Here is a 22,113-nt window from a genome sequence, read left to right on the forward strand (position 1 = left end):
GTCAGTACCCGCCGTACTCCTCCCCCGCCCCAGATCGGGGGCGCAGAGAAGATTCTAGGAAAGCCACAGTGCTGGTGGTGGTGACTGGACCCGCGAAGACCTCGCTTCGAATGAGCCTGTGCCTCATACACAGGCTGGGGGGAGGTGTGTGTGTGTGTGGGGGGGCGTTATCCCAACGCAGTTGGCTGGCTGAGGCTGGAGGCCAGTGCCCAGGTTGCCTCCTGGGGGGACCCTCTCAGCTGCCACGCTGGCCCGGGATCACCTCCCAGTTTCCTGGCCCTGCTGAGCAATGGACTGGGAGTCTCACCAGCGCAGGCTAGCCCAGCGCAGGGAACCCATCTAAGGAGGGAGTAGTAAAACCCATGAACCTGGCCCCCTTCTCCCTTCTGCTTGTGAGCTTGGGGGCTGCTGTGGCTCCGTGGCATTGTCCTAGGCTCTGGCCCAGGGACAGCATCCTGGTGCAGCAGGCCTGGGTGATGGGGGTGCATGGGGAGCCTTGCTCCCAGGAGTCACCTGAGAAAAGGGCGGGGTGGAGGACAAAGACGACCAGGACCCCTCGTGCAGAAGGAAGGTCAGTGGTGGAGTGGAGGAAGAACTGACCCCTTTTCTGGCAGGAGGGTTGATTAAAAAGGGCTGTCCATCTGGTCCACTGTACTTTGGGCCCCCACTGCCAGGCTGATCTCCTGCAAAAGGGGTATTGGATGAAAAGAAGGGGGTGCTCAGTTCCAGGACTCAGGCACCAAGATGAGAGGCAGTATCCCCACTGCAAGCTCCAGTCCCAGGTGGCTCACAGAACCTTGAACTAAGGAAGGCCTGGGCTCTCGCCCCCACCACTTCCAGGGAGTTCAGAAAGGCTGCCTGCCGAGGGACCCATGGTCTCAGGCAGGACCTCCCCCTGGTCTCCCCGCAGCAATGGTACCACTGTCGTGGGAGGGCTGGGTCCCTACTGCCTGGCCCCTACCTGCCCCCTGCCTGTTTACTGACCCTGGCTCCTCCAGCTCCTGCACAAACAGCTGAACTTCATTTCCCTGCTTCCCTTGCATTAGGTATAGCCACAGGAGTGAGCTCTGGCTATGAGGCATGGGCAGGAGTGATGCCTCTCACTCCTCAATTCTCAAAGCAAGGGCCCAGATCAACAGCATTGACATCACCAGGGAGCTTGTTAGAAATGCAGATTCTCATACCCCACTCCATGCCTCCTTCATCAGAGCCTGCATTAACAAGATCCCCAGGTGTTAAAGTTTGAAAAGCACTGATGTAGACCCCAGCCAGGTCTGGTCTACAATAGCCTCAGTTTCTATCTCCTTCATTCACCAACTAGATGGAGGGGATACCTAGGGCCTAGGGGAGGGTGGAAGGAGCCAGATTCCCTAGCGACCTTGTAGAAGGAGTCCACCAACTAGAAGTATCAGCGTGGGATTCTGCATGAGTGGAGAAATAAATATCTATGTGTTAAGCCACTGAGATCAGGGGCTTGCTTGTTACAGCAGCTGGCACAACTTACCTGGACTAATACATTCCCCCCACCCTCATACAGTTCTTGTCTCCAAGGCTGGTTCCTCTGAGAGCTGGGAGGGAGAATGTTCCATGCCTCTCATTTAGCTTCTGGTGCCTTGTTGACCGTCACTGGCATTCCCTGGCTCCTAGAAGCCACTAATCACCCCAGTCTCTGCCTTTACCTCCGCATGGCATTCTCCCTGTGTGAATGTCTGTGTCTGAATTTCCCCTTTTTATACGGACACCAGTCATGTTGGATTAGGGGCCCAACCTACTGCAGTAGGATCCCGTCTAAACTAATCACATCTGCAACGACCTATTTCCAAATAAGGTCACATTCTGAGGTACTAGGGGTTAGGATTTCAACATGTGAATTCTGGGGGGACACAATTCAACTCATAACATGTTACTTATTTCTTGTCACTTTTCCATCCTTGCTGCTAGTTCTCTAGTCCGAGCCACCACCATCTCCTACTTGGACTAATAGCTCTCTCAACTGAGGTCCAACTCCCCATGTTTACCCTGAACAGCCCTTCCAGCAGCCAGAGCCTTTTTTTAATGGGAGAAGGCTGAGGGGCTGTTCTAGTGCCCTCGGAGCCCTCAGGGGAACAGTAGGGTGGACAGCCAGGAGAGGCTGGGCTCTGCAGAGCTGTGATGAGGATGCAGCCTGAGGCTGGCAGCCGCCCTGCCCTTTGTCTCCAGAGACTCCCTTGGGTACCTCTGGCTTCTGGTCCTTGAACCAGGTAATCATACCTGATATGGACACCTGGGAGAGAACACCTGGGGCAGGTGTTGTATGCTGGGGTTGCATTTTAGAAAAGCCCTTGGCTATCATGGGGACAGATTGCAGAGGGGACACTGGATGCTGCAGTGGTCACTAAGGTGAAGGGTTGGGGCTCTAGGTGACTCAGGGGCCTAGGGATGGGGATGTTTATTTTTCTTTTTCTTTTTTTTTTTTTTGCGGTTCGCGGGCCTCTCACTGTTGTGGCCTCTCCCATTGCGGAGCAGGCTCCGGACGCGCAGGCTCAGCGGCCATGGCTCACGGGCCTAGCCACTCCGCGGCATGTGGGATCTTCCCAGACCGGGGCACGAACCCGTGTCCCCTGCATCGGCAGGTGGACTCTCAACCACTGCGCCACCAGGGAAGCCCAGGGATGTTTATTAATACAAGGATTGACTAACAGTCTTCTTTACCATATGTGTGCCTTACTAGTGCTATGGACTGAATGTTTGTGTCCCCCCCAAATTTACATGTTGAAACCCTAATCCCAATGTGATAACATGAAGAGGTGGGACCTTTGGGAGGTGTTCCAGTCAGGGTGGAACCCTCATGATGTGTTAGTGCCTTATACGAAGAGGCCAGAAAGTTAGCTAGGCCTACCCCCCTTCCTCTCCCCATGTGAGGACACAGTAAGAAGGTGGCCAACTGTAAACCAGGAAGAGAGCTCTCACCAAAACTCAACCATGCCCGCACCCTGACCTCACAATTCCAGCCTCCAGAACTGTGAGAAATAAATGTCTGTTGTTTAAGATCCCCCCTCTGGGGCCTAGGGTATATTATGGCAAGCTGAGTGGACTAAGACACCTGGATTCCCCAAATTCTCCCAGCACCAGAGGAAGGAACCCCATCAGCCTTAACACATAGGGAAAGAAACCGCAGAGGTAGTGACTTCTAATGGGTCTGAGGTTTCTTTTCGGGGTGATGAAATGTTCTGGAATTAGATAGAGGTGACAGAGGCCCTACTCTGAATGTACTAACAGTCACTGAATCGTACACTTGAGTCGGTGAACTCTATGGTGTGTGGACTGTATCTCAATAAAGCTGTTACTAAAGAAAGAAAGAACTAGGCAGGGTGGCACTTGTGGCACTGATAGCTGACGGGACCTAGGGACAGGCAGGGCGGTGTTAAGGACGGCTCTGGGTTTCTACTTATGTGGTGGAGCTGTCAGAGGAGGGGGATGATGAGGACACTCCCCTTCTCCACCTTTGCTGCTGGTGACCGTGGGATATCCAGGGTGAAGGTCCTGGGGGCAGCTGGACACACAGGTTTGGTTGCAGAAGGGAGGGCAGAGCTGGGGCTGCAGATTGACAAACCGTGAACCCTGAAAATGGCTGTTCAGAAAAGGACTGAGGTCCAGTCCCCAGAACACCAACCACCTTGCTTATCGGTTGGGTGGGAACCAAGGAGCCCTCAAAGGAGATGCAGAGAACCTGGGAGCCACCTTCAGGTCTGCAGGGCTTAAGGAGGGGCAGTCAGTGCAGGCGGTGAACTCTGAGATGCACCCGCTGAATTTAGTGACAAGGAAGTCCTTGGTGCTACCCAGCAGGAGCCATCTCGACAGAGGACATGGGGACAGGAGGCTGGGCTGTGTGGGCAGGGGGAGCTGGGCCAGGAGAAGCATTTCAGTGACGCTCACCTCACAACCCCAGGGACAAGACTGAGGGCTGGGGACCCTAGAGCCAGCCGCTGGCCCAGTTTTAAAATTTGAGTAACTTTTTGGCAGTCTCGCTGCTCCTTATGAACTTTTTATTTCAGATTTCATAATTGAGATGTTGTTGTGCCATCACCCAAAGAGACACAGAGATATATTAGTGGCTCCACGTGGTGCAGACATAATGAAACAGGGTTTATTGGGGGAACTAGCAGCAGAGTGGAAATAGGGAAGGAGGAGGGCAGGACCACGCCCAGCTGTCGCTGTCCACCAGGGGCCAGCTTCCAAGAGGGACTTGCCTCTGTGCACTTTGCTCTGTGACAGGGATAGGGCAGGGGACATCTTGCTGGCTCTGGAACCGTGGAGGAAGTGGCTGTATGATGGGGAGCCTCTGGGGCTTGGTGGTGGGTGGTGAGTGGCCATGGGGCTACCCAAGGCGGCAGCAGTATCCAAATTCATGTCCATTGGGGAGTCCTCGGTCCGAGCAACATGGACCATCCACCTGCCCTCTAAGGTCAAAGCAGGTGCAGAGATGAGAATGAGTGGCTGGGCCCTGGTCAATGTGAGCATGGGGGCAGAGGGACAAGCCTGAGTCCTTCCTCTGACTCTGGGCCTGGAGCCCAGCCAAGGTGACAGTCATGGGACTCGAGATTTGGAGTCGCCTACCCTGCGCCCCGTGGAAGCCCTACTGTGGAGGGTGGGAAACCAGTGACCCTGCAGGCGTTTGGGTGACATTGGCTGCTGGGACTCGGTGCTTCTCTCCGGGCACTTCAGGCCTGTGTGAGGTTCCTCTTTGTGTGGGACTGAGCAGAGACCCAGCTGGTGCTGGCACAGACTTGACTGTCCTTTTAAGTTCAGGTGCCGTTCTATAAGTGTGGTCACCTCCGTGGATGTGCACATCTGTGGGTCTGGGATTGGGGTGCATCTGTTCCCACAGGGCTGTCTTTGGCCTTGGCCATGGGCAGTTCACTCTCTCGGGGCAGCGTGCTCCATGGCCAAGAGCACTGCCCGAAACATAGCCCCTGTGTTGCGTGTCCACTGCAGGCGGCCAGCAGCATGATGGGTCTCTTGGCAGGTTCCTGCCTCCTACCTGGGAGGTGGGCTGTCACGTTGCTGGACCATCTCCATGACTGCTGGCCAGGCTGGTGGGTGAGGGCCCCATGGAGCCGGTAGTTGGGTCAAGAGATGGGACAGTTACCTGCCTGGGAAGGTAGCCAGGGTCTTGGGGGTCAAGGTTGCCCTGGCTTGGGGGTGTCAGTTCCACTTCAAGCTTGCCACAGCTTATGAAAACAAGTCAGGGAGGACTTGGGATGAATCAGCAGAGGATCAAGGCCTCTCTTTCAGCTCCACGGGGGCTGGGGAATGGCCAGCAGAAGCTGCACTGTCCCCCTGTGCGCTGGGAGCAGACCCCTCAGCAACCTTTCCGAGGACTCCCACCACTAGGACTAGGTGGGTCCTAGTCCAGCGGGCACCTGGGCCAGGTGACCAGACTCTGCCCCAGGTGTGGAGGCTTCCCTCTGCCCAGCCAAACTCCATCACTTCCTACCACGTGGCACTGAGACATGTGGAGTGTATGCCTTTCTGGTGGCCATCTGTTGCTGCAAAGGGCATGTGGACGCACAGCAGCTCTACACAGTAAGATATAAAATCAGGTTTATTGCAGGAAATGTATAGACAGAAGGACAGTGGGGGGTGTCTGAGCTGTCACTGTCCCATGGCTGGACGGCAGGCTGCATGGCCAGCTTGGTGGGAGGAAGCCTGCACCGTGTGCTCCCCCTGCAATTCAAGGAGCCCGCTGGGGAGGATGCGGCCCTGTTAGCAAGCAGCAGCCTCTGGAGTTCGTGGGGAACATGGGCTCACTGCTCCCTGCAGGCTGTCTCCCTGCCGTGCCATCAGACAGGAGAAGGGGTTGCACCTGCTGTCATCGGGGTCTGCCTCTCCTCCTGCATCAGGCGAACGTGGGCGACCCCGGTGGAGTTTGCCCAGTGCTGGCTTCCTGCAGCCGTCAGGCTGGCTTCCAGGGCCTGAACAACACCTGCCCTGGGGACTGTGGACACTGGGTTTAATTTAAGTTGGAAAACAGCAAAGGGAACTCTAACAGAGGGTGTAGCAAGGCCTCTGGTTTCGGCCTGCTCTGTTAATGGGACAGCCACACCCCGGCAGCAGATAGCCAAGGAGCATGAAGGCCCACCTGGCACCTGCCCGGAAAACACCTGGGGCGGCTGGAACCGCAGGGGCAGCTCAGCCTGAGGAAGCAGGAACTTCCCCAAACGTGCCCCACCTTCGTCTTGAAGTGGCCTCCACGATGATTTTCCACGTTGTGGAGCTGAAGCAGGACCACACCCAACAGGAAAGCCCTTGGCAAAGCCGTGGGCTCTGAAAACAGATGGGTATTTGCACCAGGGCAGGGGCAGGTGTCTTTGTGAACGACGCTTCCTTCCTCAGAGCTTTTGGTGGCCGTGGCCCTCCCCACGTCACTCCACGTCACACACAGCTGCGGGCCACCAGCTCCTGGGGCTCTTCTTTGTCGGCAGGGAGACACCATCGAAGTGTTCCTCCTGGGAGGCCTCTTGAGGAAATGTGAAGGCCGTGGATGCTTTGGAAGAGTGAAAGAGGTTTTGTCGAGCAAAATCTAACGTGGTGGGAAATGCCGGGGTTCTGTGTGGACCTGGAGCATCCTTGACGCAGGTGACACGTGAGGTTCCTCTGCTGAGTCCGGGAGGAGGCTGGCCTCATTGGGACTCGCTGTCCAGATGTGTATCTTCCACCTTCCTGATGACAAAGAAACACACATTCATGATATCCATGAAATCCAAACGTGGTGGAAAGAGATAATCAAGAAAGTTAAGGATTCCTGTAATCCCTTTCCCCTAGAGATCACCATCAACCAGATCATTTTTATACACACTCATATACATGCATCACAGCAGTTCCTTTAAAACGTGAGATTGGGAATTCCCTGGTGGTCCAGTGGTTAGGACTCTGAGCTTTCACTGCCAAGGGTGCAGGTTCAACCCCTGGTGGAGGAACTAAGATCCTACAGGCCATGAGGTATGGCCAAAATGAATAAATAAATAAATAACTTCACACCCTTTAGCTACACCCCCAAACATTCCTCACCCTAGGCAACCACTAATTTAATTTCTTTTTTTTTTGATTTTTTTCTTTTTTTTTTTAACATCTTTATTGGGGTATAATTGCTTTACAATGGTGTGTTAGTTTCTGCTTTATAACAAAGTGAATCAGTTATACATATACATATGTTCCCATATCTCTTCCCTCTTGCGTCTCCCTCCCTCCCACCCTCCCTATCCCACCCCTCCAGGCGGTCACAAAGCACCGAGCTGATCTCCCTGTGCTATGCGGCTGCTTCCCACTAGTTATCTACCTTACGTTTGGTAGTGTATATATGTCCATGCCTCTCTCTCGCTTTGTCACAGCTTACCCTTCCCCCTCCCCATATCCTCAAGTCCATTCTCTAGTAGGTCTGTGTCTTTATTCCTGTCTTACCCCTAGGTTCTTCATGACATTTTTTTTTTCTTAAATTCCATATATATGTGTTAGCATACGGTATTTGTCTTTCTCTTTCTGACTTACTTCACTCTGTATGACAGATTCTAGGTCTATCCACCTCATTAAAAATAGCTCAATTTCGTTTCTTTTTATGGCTGAGTAATATTCCATTGTATATATGTGCCACATCTTCTTTATCCATTCATCCGATGATGGACACTTAGGTTGTTTCCATCTCTGGGCTATTGTAAATAGAGCTGCAATGAACATTTTGGTACATGACTCTTTTTGAATTATGGTTTTCTCAGGGTATATGCCCAGTAGTGGGATTGCTGGGTCATATGGTAGTTCTATTTGTAGTTTTTTAAGGAACCTCCATACTGTTCTCCATAGTGGCTGTACCAATTCACATTCTCACCAGCAGTGCAAGAGTGTTCCCTTTTCTCCACACTCTCTCCAGCATTTATTGTTTCTAGATTTTTTGATGATGGCCATTCTGACTGGTGTGAGATGATATCTCATTGTAGTTTTGATTTGCATTTCTCTAATGATTAATGATGTTGAGCATTCTTTCATGTGTTTGTTGGCAGTCTGTATATCTTCTTTTAAAAAATGTCTATTAAGTCTTCTGCCCATTTTTGGATTGGGTTGTTTGTTTTTTTGTTATTGAGCTGCATGAGCTGCTTATAAAGTTTGGAGATTAATCCTTTGTCAGTTGCTTGATTTGCAAATATTTTCTCCCATTCTGAGGGCTGTCTTTTGGTCTTGTTTATGGTTTCCTCCGAGCTTTCACTGCCAAGGGCACAGGTTCAATCCCTGGTGGAGGAATTAAGATCCTACAGGCCATGCGGTGTGGCCAAAATAAATAAATAAATAAATAAATAACTTCATAACCTTTAGCTACACCCCCCAACATTCCTCACCCTAGGCAACCACTAATTTAGTTTCTTTTTTTCAAAAAATATTTATTTATTTATTTATTTATGTTTTGCTGCGTCAGGTCTTAGTTGAGTCACGTGGGATCTTTCGTTGCGGAGTGTGGGCTCTTTCGTTGCGGAGTGTGGGCTCTTCGTTGCAGTGCATGGGCTTCTCTCTAGTTGTGGCACGCAGACTCCAGAGTGCATGGGCTCTGCAGTTGCAGAGCGCGGGCTTAGTTGTGCCTCCACATGCGGGATCTTAGTTCCCTGACAAGGGATCAATCCTGCGTCCCCTGCATTAGAAGGCGGATTCTTAACCACTGGACCACCAGGGGAGTCCCTAATCTACTTTTTAACTCCATAGATTTGCCTATTCTGGACATTTCATAGAAATGGAATCATACAAGTTGTGGTCTTTTGTGTTTGGCTTCTTTCACTTATCATCACGTTTTTGAGGTCCATCCGTGTTGTAGTGTGTGTCAGTTCTTCATTCCTTTTTATGGCCAAGTAATATTTCATTGTATGAATGAACCATGTTTTATTTATTCATTCAACCATTAATGGATATTTTGGGTTTTCACTTTTTGGCTATTATGTTTAATGTTGATATGAACATTGATGTACAGTTTTTTATGGACACATGTTTTCAATTCTCTTGGGTGTACAACTAGAAGTGGAATTACTGGGTGAACAAATACTCTATGTTTAACTTTTCTTTTTTTTTTTGGCTGCATCACGCAGCATGCAGTTTTTCCGACCAGGGATTGAACCCTCACCTCCTGCACTGGAAGTGCGGAGTCCCAACCACTGGACCGCCATGGAAATCCCTGTTTAACATTTTGAGGAACTGCCAGACTGTTTTCCAAAGTAGCTGTGCCATTTTACATTCCCACCAAGAGTGTATGAAGGTTCCAATTTCTCCACATCCTTGTACACACTTGTTATTGTCTGTCTTTTTGATTTAGCCATCTTAGTGGGTGTGAAGTGCTAGCTCACTGTAGTTTTTTTTTTTTTTTTTTGGCTGCATTGGGTCTTCATTGTTGTACATGGGCTTTCTCTAGTTGCAGTGAGCAGGGGCTACTCTTCGTTGCGGTGCGTGGGCTTCTCATTGCGGTGGCTTCTCTTGTTGCGGAGCATGGGCTTTAGGTGCGTGGGCTTCAGTAGTTGTGGTGCATGGGCTTAGCTGCTCCGAGGCATGTGGGATCCTCCCAGACCAGGGCTCGAATCCGTGTCCCCTGCATTGGCAGGCGGATTCTTAACCACTGCGCCACCAGGGAAGCCCCTCATTGTAGTTTTGATTTGCATTTCCTAAGGCTAATGACATTGAACATCTTTAATTGTGCTTATTGGCCATTAGTATATCTTGAACTTCATAAAAAAAATAAAATCTTTGAAATAAAAACTGTCTATTCACATCCTTTGTCCACGTGTTAATTGGATTATTTGTCTTTTTATTGTTGTGGTTTGCAAGATCTTAGTTCCCCGACCCGGGATTGAACCAGGCCCTGGCAGTGAAAACTCTGAGTCCTAACTGCTGGACTCCCAGGGAATTCCCTAAGAATTCTTTATATATTCTGGATACAAGTCCTTTAACAGATATGATTTGCAAATGTTTTCTCTCATTCTGTGGATTGTCTTTTCCAACTTTCTTGATGGTATTATTTGAAGCACTAAAGTTTGTTTTTTTTAAAATTTTTTTATTTTTGGCTGCGTTGGGTCCTCGTTGTTGCGCGCGGGCTTTCTCTAGTTGTGGCAAATGGGGGCTTCTCTTCACTGTGGTGCACAGGCTTGTCCTTGCAGTGGCTTTTCTTCCTGCAGAGCATGGGCTCTAGGAGCATGGGCTTCAGTAGTTGTGGCTGCTTTTTTTGTACAAAAAGGTAAAAGTGAGCAATTGTTATCACTTAGGGATAGTATCAGGGTCAAGTCCTGGAAACATCCTTGACCTTGACCCTGGAAGCTAAGGGTCAGCCTTGCAAGCAGGTTGTTCTAAGGACAGAAGTTGCAGGCCTGCTGTGTTAAATCTGTTCTGTACACAAGCTGTATGATATTGATTTACAGCTGGGAAAGCAATCTTGCATTCCTGGCATAAGTCCCATTTGGTCATGGTGTATGATCCTTTTTTATGTTGCTGGATTCAGTTTGCTGGCATTTTGTTGAGAATTTTTACTTCTATGTTCCTAAGAGACATTGCTCTATAGTTTTATTTCTTTTAATTAATTAATTAATATATTTTGGCTCTGCCACATCTCAGTTGAGGCACGTGGGCTCTTCATTGTGGCATGCATGCAGGATCTAGTTCCCCAACCAGGGATCGAACCTAGGGCCCCTGCACTAGGAGCATGGGGTCTTACCCACTGGACTACCAGGGAAGTCCCTAGTTTTCTTTTCTTGTGATGTCTTTGCTTGGTTTTGATAACAGGGTATTGCTGGCCTTACAGGATGAGTTGGGAAGTGTTCCCTCTTCTTCTATTTTTGGGAAGAGTATCTGTCTTCTTTAAATATATGGTAGAACTTGGAACTTCCCTGTTGGTCCAGTGGTTAAGACTCCATGCCTCCAATGCAGGGGGCCCGGGTTCGATCCCTGGTCAGGGAACTAGATCCCACAGGCCGCGTGGCCAAAAAAAAAAAGAATATCTATCTATCTATCTATCTATCTATCTATCTATCTATCTATCTATCTATATCTATATAGTATATAAGTATGTAAATAATATATTATATCTATAAATATATATATTATATATATATATATAACATATATATATGGTAGAACTCATCAATTAAGTCATCTAGGCCTAAGCGGGAATCTTAGTTCCCTGACCAGGGATCAAACTTGTGTACCCTGCAGCAGAAGCACAGAGTCTTAACTTGTGGGGAGTTTTAAAATGACTAATTCAATCTCTGTACTTGGTTTAAGTCTACTCAGATTTTCTATTTCTTCATGAATCAGGTTTGGTAGGTTTCTAGGAATTTTTTCATTTCATCTAAGTTATCTAATTTGTTGGCATGCCATTGTTCACAGTATTTCCTTATAATTGGTTTTTCTGGTCTAGCTAAAGGTTTGTCAATTTTGTTGATCCTTTCAAAGAAACAACTTTTGGCTTTGTTAGTTTTCTCTATTTTCTTTTTTTTTAACATTAAAAATATATTATTTATTTATTTATTTATTTATTGTATTCTTGCCTGCGTTGGGTCTTAGTTGCGGCACACAGGATCTTTGTTGTAGCACATGGGACCTTTTGTTGCTGTGCATGGGCTCTCCATTGCAGCGCACAGGCATCTCTCTAGTTGTGGTGCATGGGCTCCAGAGTGCATGGGCTCTGTAGTTTGCGGCATGTGGGCTGACTAGTTGAGGCGCGTGGGTTCAGTGGTTGTGGCATGCGGGCTTAGTTGCCCCGTGGCATGTGGGATCTTAGTTCCCCGACCAGGTATTGAACCCGTGTCCCCTGCATTAGAAGGCGGATTCTTTACCACGGGACCACCAGGGAAGTCCCTACTTTTCTATTCTCTACTCCATTAATTTCTATTCTAATAGCTATTATTTCCTTCCTTCTGCTTGCTTTAGGTTTACATTGTTTTTCTTTTCCTAGCATTCTTTTTCTAACATGTAAGTTTGAGTTATTGACTTGAGATCTTTATTTTTTTATTATTTTTAAAAATTAATTTATTTTATTTATTTATTTTTGACTGTGTTGGGTCTTCGTTGCTGTGTGCAGGCTTTCTCTAGTTGCGGCGAGTGGGGGCTACTCTTCCTTGCGGTGCACGGGCTTCTCATTGCAGTGGCTTCTCTTGTTGCAGAGCACGGGCTCTAGGTGCACGGTCTTCAGTAGTTGTGGCTCGCAGGCTCTAGAGCGCAGGCTCAATAGTTGTGGTGCACAGACTTAGTTGCTCTGCGGCTTGTGGGATCTTCCTGGACTAGGGCTCAAACCCGTGTCCCCTGCTTTGGCAGGCAGATTCATAACCACTGTGCCACCAGGGAAGCCCAAGATCTTTATTTTTAATTTTTATTAAAAAAAATTTTTTTTGGCTGCGCTATGCAGCATGTGGGATCTTAGTTCCCCGACCAGGATTGAACCTGTGCCCCCTGCAATGGAAGTGCAGAGTCTTAACCACTGGACCACCAGGGAAGCCCCTCAAAGTATTTTCTAATCTCCCTTGTAACTTCTTTGAGTCACTGGTAATACTTATAAGTAGGCTGTTTAACTTTCATGTATTTGTGAGTTTCCCAAATTTTTTCGTCATTGACTTCTAATTTCTTTCCACTGTGGTCAGACAAAATACTTTGCATGATTTCAATCCTTTTAAATTTGTGGTGTCTGGGGACTTCCCTGGTGGTCCAGCGGTTAAGACTCTGCGCTCCCAATGCAGGAGGCCTGGGTTTGGTACACGGTCAGGGAACTAGATCCTGCATGCTGCAACAAAGATCCCCCATGCTGCAACTAAAGACCCAGTGCAGCCAAATAAATAAATAGATAATTTAAAATAAATAAAAAAATTTGTGGGGTCTGGTTTTATGGCCTAGATATGATCCATCCTGGGGACTGTCCCACATGTGCTTGAGAAGGACGTGAATTCTGCTTTAGGTGGTGGCCTCCTTCTTGCTCTGCATTCTCCCTTGGATCTCTTGGATCACTTGTTTTGGGGGGAGATAGCTGTCATTTTTGAGGGCACTCAAACAGCCCTAAGGAAATGTCTACATGGTAAGGAATTGAGGCCTCCAGCCCACAGCCATGTGAGTGAACAGGCCATTTGGAAGCACTTCCTCCAGCCCCACTCAAGCTTTCAGATGGGTGTACCCCCACTGACATCTTTCCTTCAACCCCAGAACCACCCCACCCAACCACTCCTGAAATCTCGACCCACAGACACTGTGACAGACAGTAAATATTTATTGTTCTTAGTCACTAAGTTTTGTGTAATTTGTGATTATGGTAATACAGTTACCCATAGCTCTGTTGGCTTTCAGGAGCACAAGTCTCGAAGCACAGTTGAACTTCAGGCAGAAGTTTTGTCTTTTCTGAGTAAAAAACATTGAAAACATGGATTAATAATTCTTTTCTTGTTGAAGCTGCCAGAGGCAAAGGCACACCTCCTGGAACGATGACTTCAAGGCCTTGAGGATGAAAACCAGGTGGAATGACTCTGATTGGGGGAGTCATTAGGGGAATTCTGGTTTTCTGATGCCAAAACTACCTATGCCCGGTAAAATAAACTGCTGGAGATCCTGAGTCAGTCTTCACCTTGTCACCAAAAAGACTGGGAGGCAACAATCTCAAAGATGGCACGCCCTTCACCCCAACAAAGGCAAACCACAGCGCCTCCTCCTTGGTTAAGCTGAACAGTGGCTTTCTCATGGAAAAAAAAATTTTTTTTAAACAGAAATCAAGTTTCTTTTGTTTGTTTGATACAACTTGGATTCATTCCCGTATTTTATAAGATGTGCCCTTTAATATTTCCATGAATTAATATGAGACACATAATGCTTTCTAAAGACTGGTTTTACTAGAAAAATGGTACAGATGAACCGGTTTGCAGGGCAGAAATAGAGACACAGATGTAGAGAACGTATGGACACCAAGGGGGAAAAGTGGCGGGGGGGGTGTGGTGGTGGGATGAATTGGGAGATTGGGATTGACATATACACACTAATATGTATAAAATAGATAACTAATAAGAACCTGCTGTATAAAAAATAAATAAAATAAAATTCAAAAATTAAAAAAAAAGACTGGTTTTACATTCTGTTTATCTGAAGGGAACCCATTTTCAGTTTGATACAGTTAATTATTTGCAAAACTACGTGTGTGTGTGCACGCACGGGAGCACTCATGTTTGCGTGTGCACACACATTAGTATATTCTTCTAGGGTGGTCTATATTTTTTCATCAGATTTTCAAAAGATACTACCACCCATAAAAAGTTAGGACCTCTTAGTATAAAAGAGAGGAAAAAAATGGCAGTTACAAGGGGAGTTGGTTTTAAGGATGGGACCAATTTAGGTGTGTTTCTAGGCTCAGGAGAAGGAGCCAGTAGAGAGGAAGGTTAGAAGACTGGAAAGGCAGGAAGACCAGGGAACAAAGGTCCCCAGACAGTGCCTGTCGCCTGAGGTGTCTGAACCTCGGGCTGGCAGAGACCAAGATACCCACAGCTCTCTCGCCCCCACTCCTGTCTGTACCTGGGTCTTCCTGCTGGGCTGTGCTGGGGAGCCGCTCCCGCTGCCTCAGGGCCTCCAGGCCCGCCAGGTCAGGCAGGTGGCAGTGGCTGCGCATGACGGTCACCCGCTGGCCCTGGGTGATGGCCCGGCTGCGGCAGCCCAAGCGGGCCTGGTCCCGGCACATCCAGTATACCTTCTCCCCGGCCGCCTTCTCCTTCCTGTAGAGGAAGGACTCGTACACCAGGAACCTGCCCCCGAGAGAGGTCCTCAGGAACTCCAGGGGCTGGAGGGTTTCTGGAAGGAACATGACGTGTGAGTGGGGTGCCTGGGCCGGGCCTTGGAAGCAGGGGACAGAGCCTGGGTGCCAGGGATGGAGACTGCTTCCTTTGTCCCACCAGCCAGCTCCAGCCAGGAAACTGCAGACCCCCCAACCCCCGCAGGTCCCTCTTTGGTCCCTGCCCTCCACCCCAGCCTGTGCTGCAGGGCCCTGGGGACTGAAGCTCAAGCCACCACGGCCCTGATGCCCTGGAGTGCAGACTGGCTGTCTGTCTGATGGCTGTAGTGCTATCGGGGAGGCTGGCCCTGCAGCCGCCCAAACACTGAGCTTTCCTGCGGGCCTCTCCTGACCCTGCTCGGCCTTCATGCTGGCTGGCAAGCAAGCACCCCAGGGCAGGGGCTGGGCTGAAATGGAATACTCTGGAAGGGCCATGGTTGGTCTGGACAGTGCACTAGGGGCCTCCCGGCTCCCTGTTCACCCTCCCCTTGGCCAGCTGGCAACCAATCAAATTCTCCCTTTTGAGACTTTTAAGAATCTGAACTGAAAGCTCCTGACATGTTGGGGTTGGGGTGGCTGAAGGCACTGGCAGGGGTGGGGAGGGAGAGGGGAGACAGAGGGTCCCCCAGGTCCAGGAGCCCCACAAATGGGTGCCGAGCATTTCCTGCAGCTGCCAGTAATGCCACTGCAGCCCCTGGCCCCGTTTTCTCCAGTGGTCTGAGTGGGTTTCTCCCACTGACAGCGCATCCCAGATGAGGACCAGTGCCATTAGTGTGGAGTCCAGATGTGGCCCCTGCCCTAAGGGAGCCCACAGACCAGGAGGACAGACACCACTGGACATGGGCCACAGGAGGAATGTCCCAGCAGGCAGCCTCCAGCCTGTGTTCTGAGCTGTCCCCAGGGGCTGCTGGGCCAGCAGGGAGACCGGGGCCCGGCCCGTGCCACGCCCCTCTCACCCACACCTGAGCCTTCCCTCTGGGCTGGGCTGGGGAGCTGCTCCCGCTGCCTCAGGGCCTCCAGGCCCCCCAGGTCGGGCGGATGGCAGTGTCTGCGCATCACCATGACCCGCTGGCCCTGGGTGATGGCTCGGCTGCGGCAGCGCATGCGGGCCTGGTCCCGGCACGTCCAGTACACCTTCTCCCCGGCCGCCTTCTCCCGCCTGTAGAGGAAGGACTCGTACACCAGGAAGCTGCCCCCCAGAGGGGTCCTCAGGAACTCAGGGCCTCCTGGGGAGAAATGGGAGAGGGTGTCGGGGGAGGAAGAGCCTGGAGCCAGGCCTGGAGCCGAGGAATGAGGGGGGCCGTGACCCCATTCTCAGAGCCTAGAGCAGCATGGCTCCTGGCATGAGACCCACGGACCCCACCCCACGCTGCATCTACCTCCTCACAGCCCAGGACACAGGCCCCCCATCCCCCAGACTCAGCCTAGCCTGAGCTCCCAGGGCTCCTTTCCCAAGCCTGGGAGAGAAGGGAGGCGGGAGACTGGTGAGGTGGAGATCGCTGAAGGCAGAGTCCGTCTCCTCCACCTCGCGGCGCCTGCAGGAAGGCGGTGTCTTATCTGAGGTGCCAGCAATGGGATGGCACAAGGGCCTCTCACCCCTGCTAAATTGGAGGAATTAGTGGACAGGCCCTACGGGGGATAAGCAACCAGGAGCGAAATGGGAGTTGCGTGCAGCCCTTTGTGCGTGGTGAGCAGTGGGGCTGTAGAAGGGTCCACTCACCCAGGGAGCCAGGCTGGGTGGGCTTTGACCTGAGGGCAGGAGGGGAGGCAGGGAGCAGCCTGGGCCACTGTCCTGACGTGTTGAGAGGGGGGACCTGGAAGGTGGCCACGCCCTTCTGCTCTGAGGACTCCCTTCCCGCTGCCCAGGCACCAGGACCACACAGGAGGGGTGGAGGGGGATTCGGGGGTCCGTCAGCACAGCAGCAGGGATGGCAGCCATAGTGGGGGGTTGGTGAGAATGCCCTGGAGAAGGGGGGGCCAGGGTGGAGGGTGAGTGGCCGAAGGGGAGGTATATGATGTGGGGCATGTTTCTGCTCCCCCAGCACCCAATGAAAATGTTCACTGAGGGATGAAAAAGGCACAGGGCGTGAGGCCAGAAATTCAGAGAGGAGAGGAGATGGCAGAGATGCTGACCCAGGTTAGACGCTGGGCAAAGGGGGTCACCTGGTCACAGACCTGGCAAAGCAAGAGCTCGCCCAGCCTCAGGGGGTGACTCTCAGAACAAGCAGAGTCCAGTGGCCAAACCTAGGGAGGCCCGAGGTCCCTCCGAAGTAGGGGTCTAGGGCAGGCCCCAAACAGGGGGACTGACAAGGACTGTCTGCGTGAAGAGCAATAAGACAGGTGCCCGCCCTGGGGGAGGAAGAGTCTGGGGTGTGGGGGAGGAGGAGGAAGTCTGCACTGACATGAAACTCCCTGTTTCCCTGCCCAAGTCCCTGGAGCCGGCAGCCAGGCTGAAATCGCTGCAGGAGGTTGGTCCTAGGGCTCTGAGGCCTGGGGTCTCGAGGGTCGCCTGGTCGGCACCCACATACGGAGCGTGTGGGTCTCTCCTTAAACCTGGCTAAGGACCACTGGCCACGTGGGTCAAAGGTTCTCATACCATCTTACATGATGAAAAAGTCAAGACTCTTACACCAAGCATCACAAATGAGACCATGCAAAGCAATTTAAAGTGTATACAACAATCATTCCCCCTTTAGTTTTGCTGCTTTATACAACTGTGTGATCGACAGAAAATTGAATGGCATGTACCTGGCTGGAAAATTTCACCAGTTGACAAAAAAAAAAAAAAAAAAAAAAGAGAGAAGCTTCACCCTGAATGGCAGAGACTAAAGAAACTCATACAGAAAAGGTAGTTGGAGAAAACAAGGCCACTGCCAGAGGCTGGATGGCAGGGCCGCTGCACTCCTCAGAGGATGGAATGCAAAGGAGTTCAAATACAAGAGTGAAAGTTAAAAATTAAATAGAAGGACTGGAAAGCAAAATCAAGGAAATGTCAGAAAAATGGGGACTCGAAAGTCATTGAACATGAGAAAATTTTTACAAGTGAAGGACATGGTTTCCGGCCTGAAAAGGCCCCAAGTGCCCCCAGCAGAGCCAGGTACCACCGGGATGGAGACACGACCCTATACCTTCAAGCAAAGACCCCCTGTATGCACCTTGGAAAGATGCAGTCATTCGAGCACAAACACCAGACAACCATGGAAAAGGAGCCACAAACAGCCACACCTCCACTGCAGTGTGTTCCCACGCAGCCGTGGACAGATTTATAGAACAAAAGTGCAAGAGTGGGGCTTCCCTGGTGGCGCAGTGGTTAAGAATCCGCCTGCCAGTGCAGGGGACAAGGTTCGAGCCCTGGTCCGGGAAGATCACACATGCCGCGGAGCAACTAAGCCCGCGAGCCACAACTACTGAGCCTGTGCTCTAGAGCTGCGAGCCACAACTACTGAGCCCACGTTCCACAACTACTGAAGCCTGCGTGCCTAGAGCCCGTGCTCCACAACAAGAGAAGCCACCACAATGAGAAGACCACACACCGCCATGAAGAGTAGCCCCCGCTCGCCACAACTAGAGAAAGCCTGCACACAGCAACAAAGACCCAAAGCAGGCAAAAATAAATAAATAAATAATAAATTTATTAAATAAAAAAAGTGCAACAGCTGCCTCGAGAGGAGGGGGCAGTGGGTAACTGCTGGGTCCTTGCCGTCTCTGGTCGGAAGTCAACAGGAAATAAAAAAACAGTTGACAGCAATGGAAGGAAGCACGCTTTAGGGAAGAGGGCAGCAGATGCCCTAAGGAACAACGGAAAGGGGACTTCCCTGGTGGTCCAGTGGTTAAGGCTCAGCGCTTCCACTGCAGGGGGCATAGGTTCAATCCCTGGTTGGGGAACTAAGGTCCTGCATGCCGTTCTGCACAGCCAAAAAATTAAAAAAGGAAGCAAGGAAGGAAGGAAGGAAGAAAACAAAAAAAGGAACCATGGCTGAGTGGTTATTTGGGGTGGGAGTTGGGGGTAAGGACGGGGCGAGGCTAGATCATCCCTAGGTACATAGAAGTTATAAGGAAATGGGATAAAAAGAGTCAGAAAAAAAAAAAAATCAGAGATCTCGAGTTTGAGAGAATTTTAGGGCCAAAAAGGCTCTAAAGGCGACTCAGATGACTCAGAAAAGTATGGGACTGGGAACCCCCGAGGGAGAGCAGGGAGCAGAGAAGGCTGGGCCGAGGCTGCTCTTAGCAAGATGAGCCGGAATATGCACGTTATTGTGGCCACGAGAGTCAAACATAAGCACTGTGGGGCCGACAAAGCTGGGAGGAGGGGGGCTGTGACCCTCGTCATAGAGCCCAGAGGGACGATGGTAGATGATCAGGCAGAACAGCTGGAGGAGAACAGAAGTCAATGACAGGAACGGGTCACCTTCAGCCCTTAAGCCACATCTGTAGGACGTGCTTATTACTGGGCACGGTGTCAGCCACCCACACTGGAAAAATGAGAAACCAGCTTGTGCAATTAGCTTTCTCTATGACTCCTATACATTCTTAAGAAAAAAGAAAGGATGAGAAGGAGGAAAGGGAGCCTGGGTTGATCAAGTGCTGCAGAGATTCTGGGCTGGTCTGAGCAGGAGAGTGAGGCCCACTGCCCAAGAGAAAGGGTGATGCCCCAAGTCACCTAATCGACTTGGGGATAAGGTGAGGTGGACCAGGAGGGGGTGTGGGGGTAGGGAGATGAGACAGGAGGGAGCTGTAACCTTCCAGAGGGTCCCCAGTAAGGACGGGGAGGATGCTTGCTGGAGGTCAAGAGGGAACGGGGTGGGCAGTCTGGGTCTTCTGACTGTCCCCCGAGGCCGCTCCCCGGTCTGGCCTACCAGAGCTCCCTCGCTGAGCCGTGCCAGGGCGTTTCTCTCGCTGCCGCAGGGCCTCCAAGCCCCCCAGGTCGGGCGGGTGGCAGTGGCCTCGCATCACTGTCACCCGCTTGCCTTGGGTGATGGCTCGGCTGCGGCAGCCCATGCGGGCCTGGTCCCGGCACGTCCAGTACACCTTCTCCCCGGCCGCCTTCTCCCGCCTGTAGAGGAAGGACTCGTACACCAGGAAGCTGCCCCCCAGAGGGGTCCTCAGGAACTCAGGGCCTCCTGGGGAGAAATGGGAGAGGGGGTCAGGGGAGGGAGGTTGGAAGCTGGGGTGTGAGCCGGAGCAGGGCCTGGGGCTGGGCCAGGCCTGGCATCGCCCCCCTCCCACCTCCTGGGACCTCGGGGAGCAAGACTGGAGTGCAGGCAGAGCGCCAGGCCAGCGGGTGTGGACTCACCCAGGTCCTCGTCCTGGTCCTCCTCGCCTTGCGGCTGGGCCAGGAGGTCCTGATCTTTGGCCTTTGACCGCTTTCTGGGCCGGGGCCTGGTGAGAGTCAGGGGGCCCGGCCCCCTGCGGTAGAACAGGCTGTCCACACCTTGGAGCAGCTTGTCCACTTGGCCCCCGGGGCCGCCCGGCCTGGCCCGCAGCAACTCCATGGCCTTCTCCTGCTGCCGCCGGGCCTCCAGACCCTCCACGTCAGGCGGGTGGCAGTGGCCACGCATGACAGTCACCCGCTGGCCCTGTGTGATGGCCCGGCTGCGGCAGCCATGCAGCGTGTGGTCCCGGCACGTCCAGTACACCTTGTCCCCCACAGCCTTCTCCCGCTTGTAGAGGAAGGACTCGTGCACCAGGAAGCTGCCCCCGTAGCAGGTTCTCAGGAACTCCAGGGGTGGGGGCCCTCCTGGAGGAGGAAGTGGAGAGGGGGCTGGGCAGGTGCAGGCTGGCAGAGCTCTGCTCCTTTAGTTTACCGTGCAGGTCAGGGCCCTGGATGCATCCCCACTGATTGCCCACCCAGTGCCCCAAGGAGGCTGTGTGGCTCCTCTCCTGGTGGCCGGTGAGGAGGCCACGGCTCTGGGTGGTCAAGCACCACGTCCCAGGTCACACACTGGAGAGGGCCAAGCTGCCTCCGATGCCACACCCTGCCTGCTCAGTCACTCCCGGCCATACTTTTTCTTAGGGTTTGTTTGAAAATTGTATCTAATTATCGAATAACACATGCACACGCCATAAAATGAAATGGGACCAAAAGATACACAGTGAAAGACAAGTCCTTCTCACCCAGCCCCCGGCACCCAGCACAGCAGCCGCCTTAAATCCCTAAATCCTTCAATCCTCTCCAGGTCTGGAGGCACCCAGCCTATGGGACCAAGCCCACCTCCCAGTTACTGGTAATAAAAACTGCCACAAAGAACAAAACAAAACCCAACAAACAAAGAATAAGAACCTCTGCAAAGACTCCATCTACCAGTTACTCAGTGACAACACACACTGGACCAGGGCTGGCACTGCAGCACCAGATCCCCTAATGGCGAGGCTATCACACATCTTAGGAGCGACCTCCTGACCTGCAGTGCTTCAACAAGGCTGCCCAGCTACATGAGGCAGAGCTGGATCTTGAACCTGGGGCACAAGGCTCAAGCCTCCCACCAGGCCGATCTTCCCAAACTTCAAAGGTTACCAGAATCACGTGGGGTCCATAAACCTCAGGTTTTTGCATCAGGAAGCTCCAGAAGGACCTAGGCTGCCTGGCTCACGAGCATTAGTTCTACCCCTTGGGCTTAATGATTACTTGGACACATTTATATTTTAAAAATCGTTTTGACTTTGAGCACATTATGAAGCCACGTGGGACCCACATTTATCTTTGGGCAGAGGAAAGGGCTGTGGTTCCCACCTGCCTGAGAGTAGAGCCGGGGTGGGGGGGCACTCACCGGTCCCCAGCGTCGGGCGTTTCTTGGGAGGCAAGCTCAGCAGCGACAGGGCTCGGAGCCCCTCATCCTCCTCGGGAGCTGGCTTGCTCAGCACTGGCCCCGGGGCCGGCTCCGGCTCCTCGGGGCACAGCCACGGGCCCACCCCCTCCAGGGGCTCCTCCACTCGGCCGCCGGGGCCCTGGGGATCCCCCAAGCCTTCGGGCAGGGCTGGGCTGGGCAGCTTCTGTCTCTGGCGCCGGGCCTCCAGGCCCTCCTCATCGGGCGGGTGGCAGTGGCCCCGCATCACCGTGGCCCTTAGGCCACGGGTGATGGCCCGGCCCCGGCAGCCCAGCTCGGTGTGCTCGCGGCACTTCCAGTATACCTTGTCCCCCACAGCCTTCTCCTGCTTGTACAGGAAGGACTCCAGCACCAGCAGGCGGCCCCCAAATGGGGTCCTCAGGAACTCCAGGGGCTGGGGGGCTGCTGAAGGCAAGGGGAGGGCCAGGTCAGCTGACACAGAGCAAGGCTTGAGCCAGGGGCACAGATGGGAACACAGGGATTGGGGTGCCCTTGGATGAC

The 22,113-nt window shown here is 52.1% G+C and overlaps 1 protein-coding gene across 3 annotated transcripts in view; it reads right to left on the reverse strand.

Moving 5' to 3' along the window:
* Positions 1-6,601: 6,601 nt before the first annotated feature.
* FLYWCH1 (FLYWCH-type zinc finger 1) overlaps positions 6,602-22,113 on the reverse strand; it is a 28,696-nt gene continuing 13,184 nt past the window's right edge. For 2 of the 3 annotated variants that reach the window (XM_082670281.1, XM_082670280.1), the window contains 7 exons: positions 21,556-22,017; positions 20,082-20,525; positions 19,645-19,908; positions 15,751-16,014; positions 14,536-14,808; positions 13,305-13,377; positions 6,602-6,702 (listed from right to left, as the gene is read on the reverse strand). In XM_082670281.1, coding sequence (XP_082526407.1) covers positions 6,663-6,702; positions 13,305-13,377; positions 14,536-14,808; positions 15,751-16,014; positions 19,645-19,908; positions 20,082-20,525; positions 21,556-22,017 — 1,820 coding nt within the window. In that variant the 3' untranslated portion in view covers positions 6,602-6,662. The remainder of the gene's footprint in view (positions 6,703-13,304; positions 13,378-14,535; positions 14,809-15,750; positions 16,015-19,644; positions 19,909-20,081; positions 20,526-21,555; positions 22,018-22,113) is intronic. The other variant, XM_082670282.1, reaches the window with a different exon arrangement.

Source organism: Grampus griseus (genome assembly GCF_964374135.1).
Source record: "Grampus griseus genome assembly, chromosome: 14".
In the NCBI taxonomy this organism is placed as follows: domain Eukaryota; kingdom Metazoa; phylum Chordata; class Mammalia; order Artiodactyla; family Delphinidae; genus Grampus; species Grampus griseus.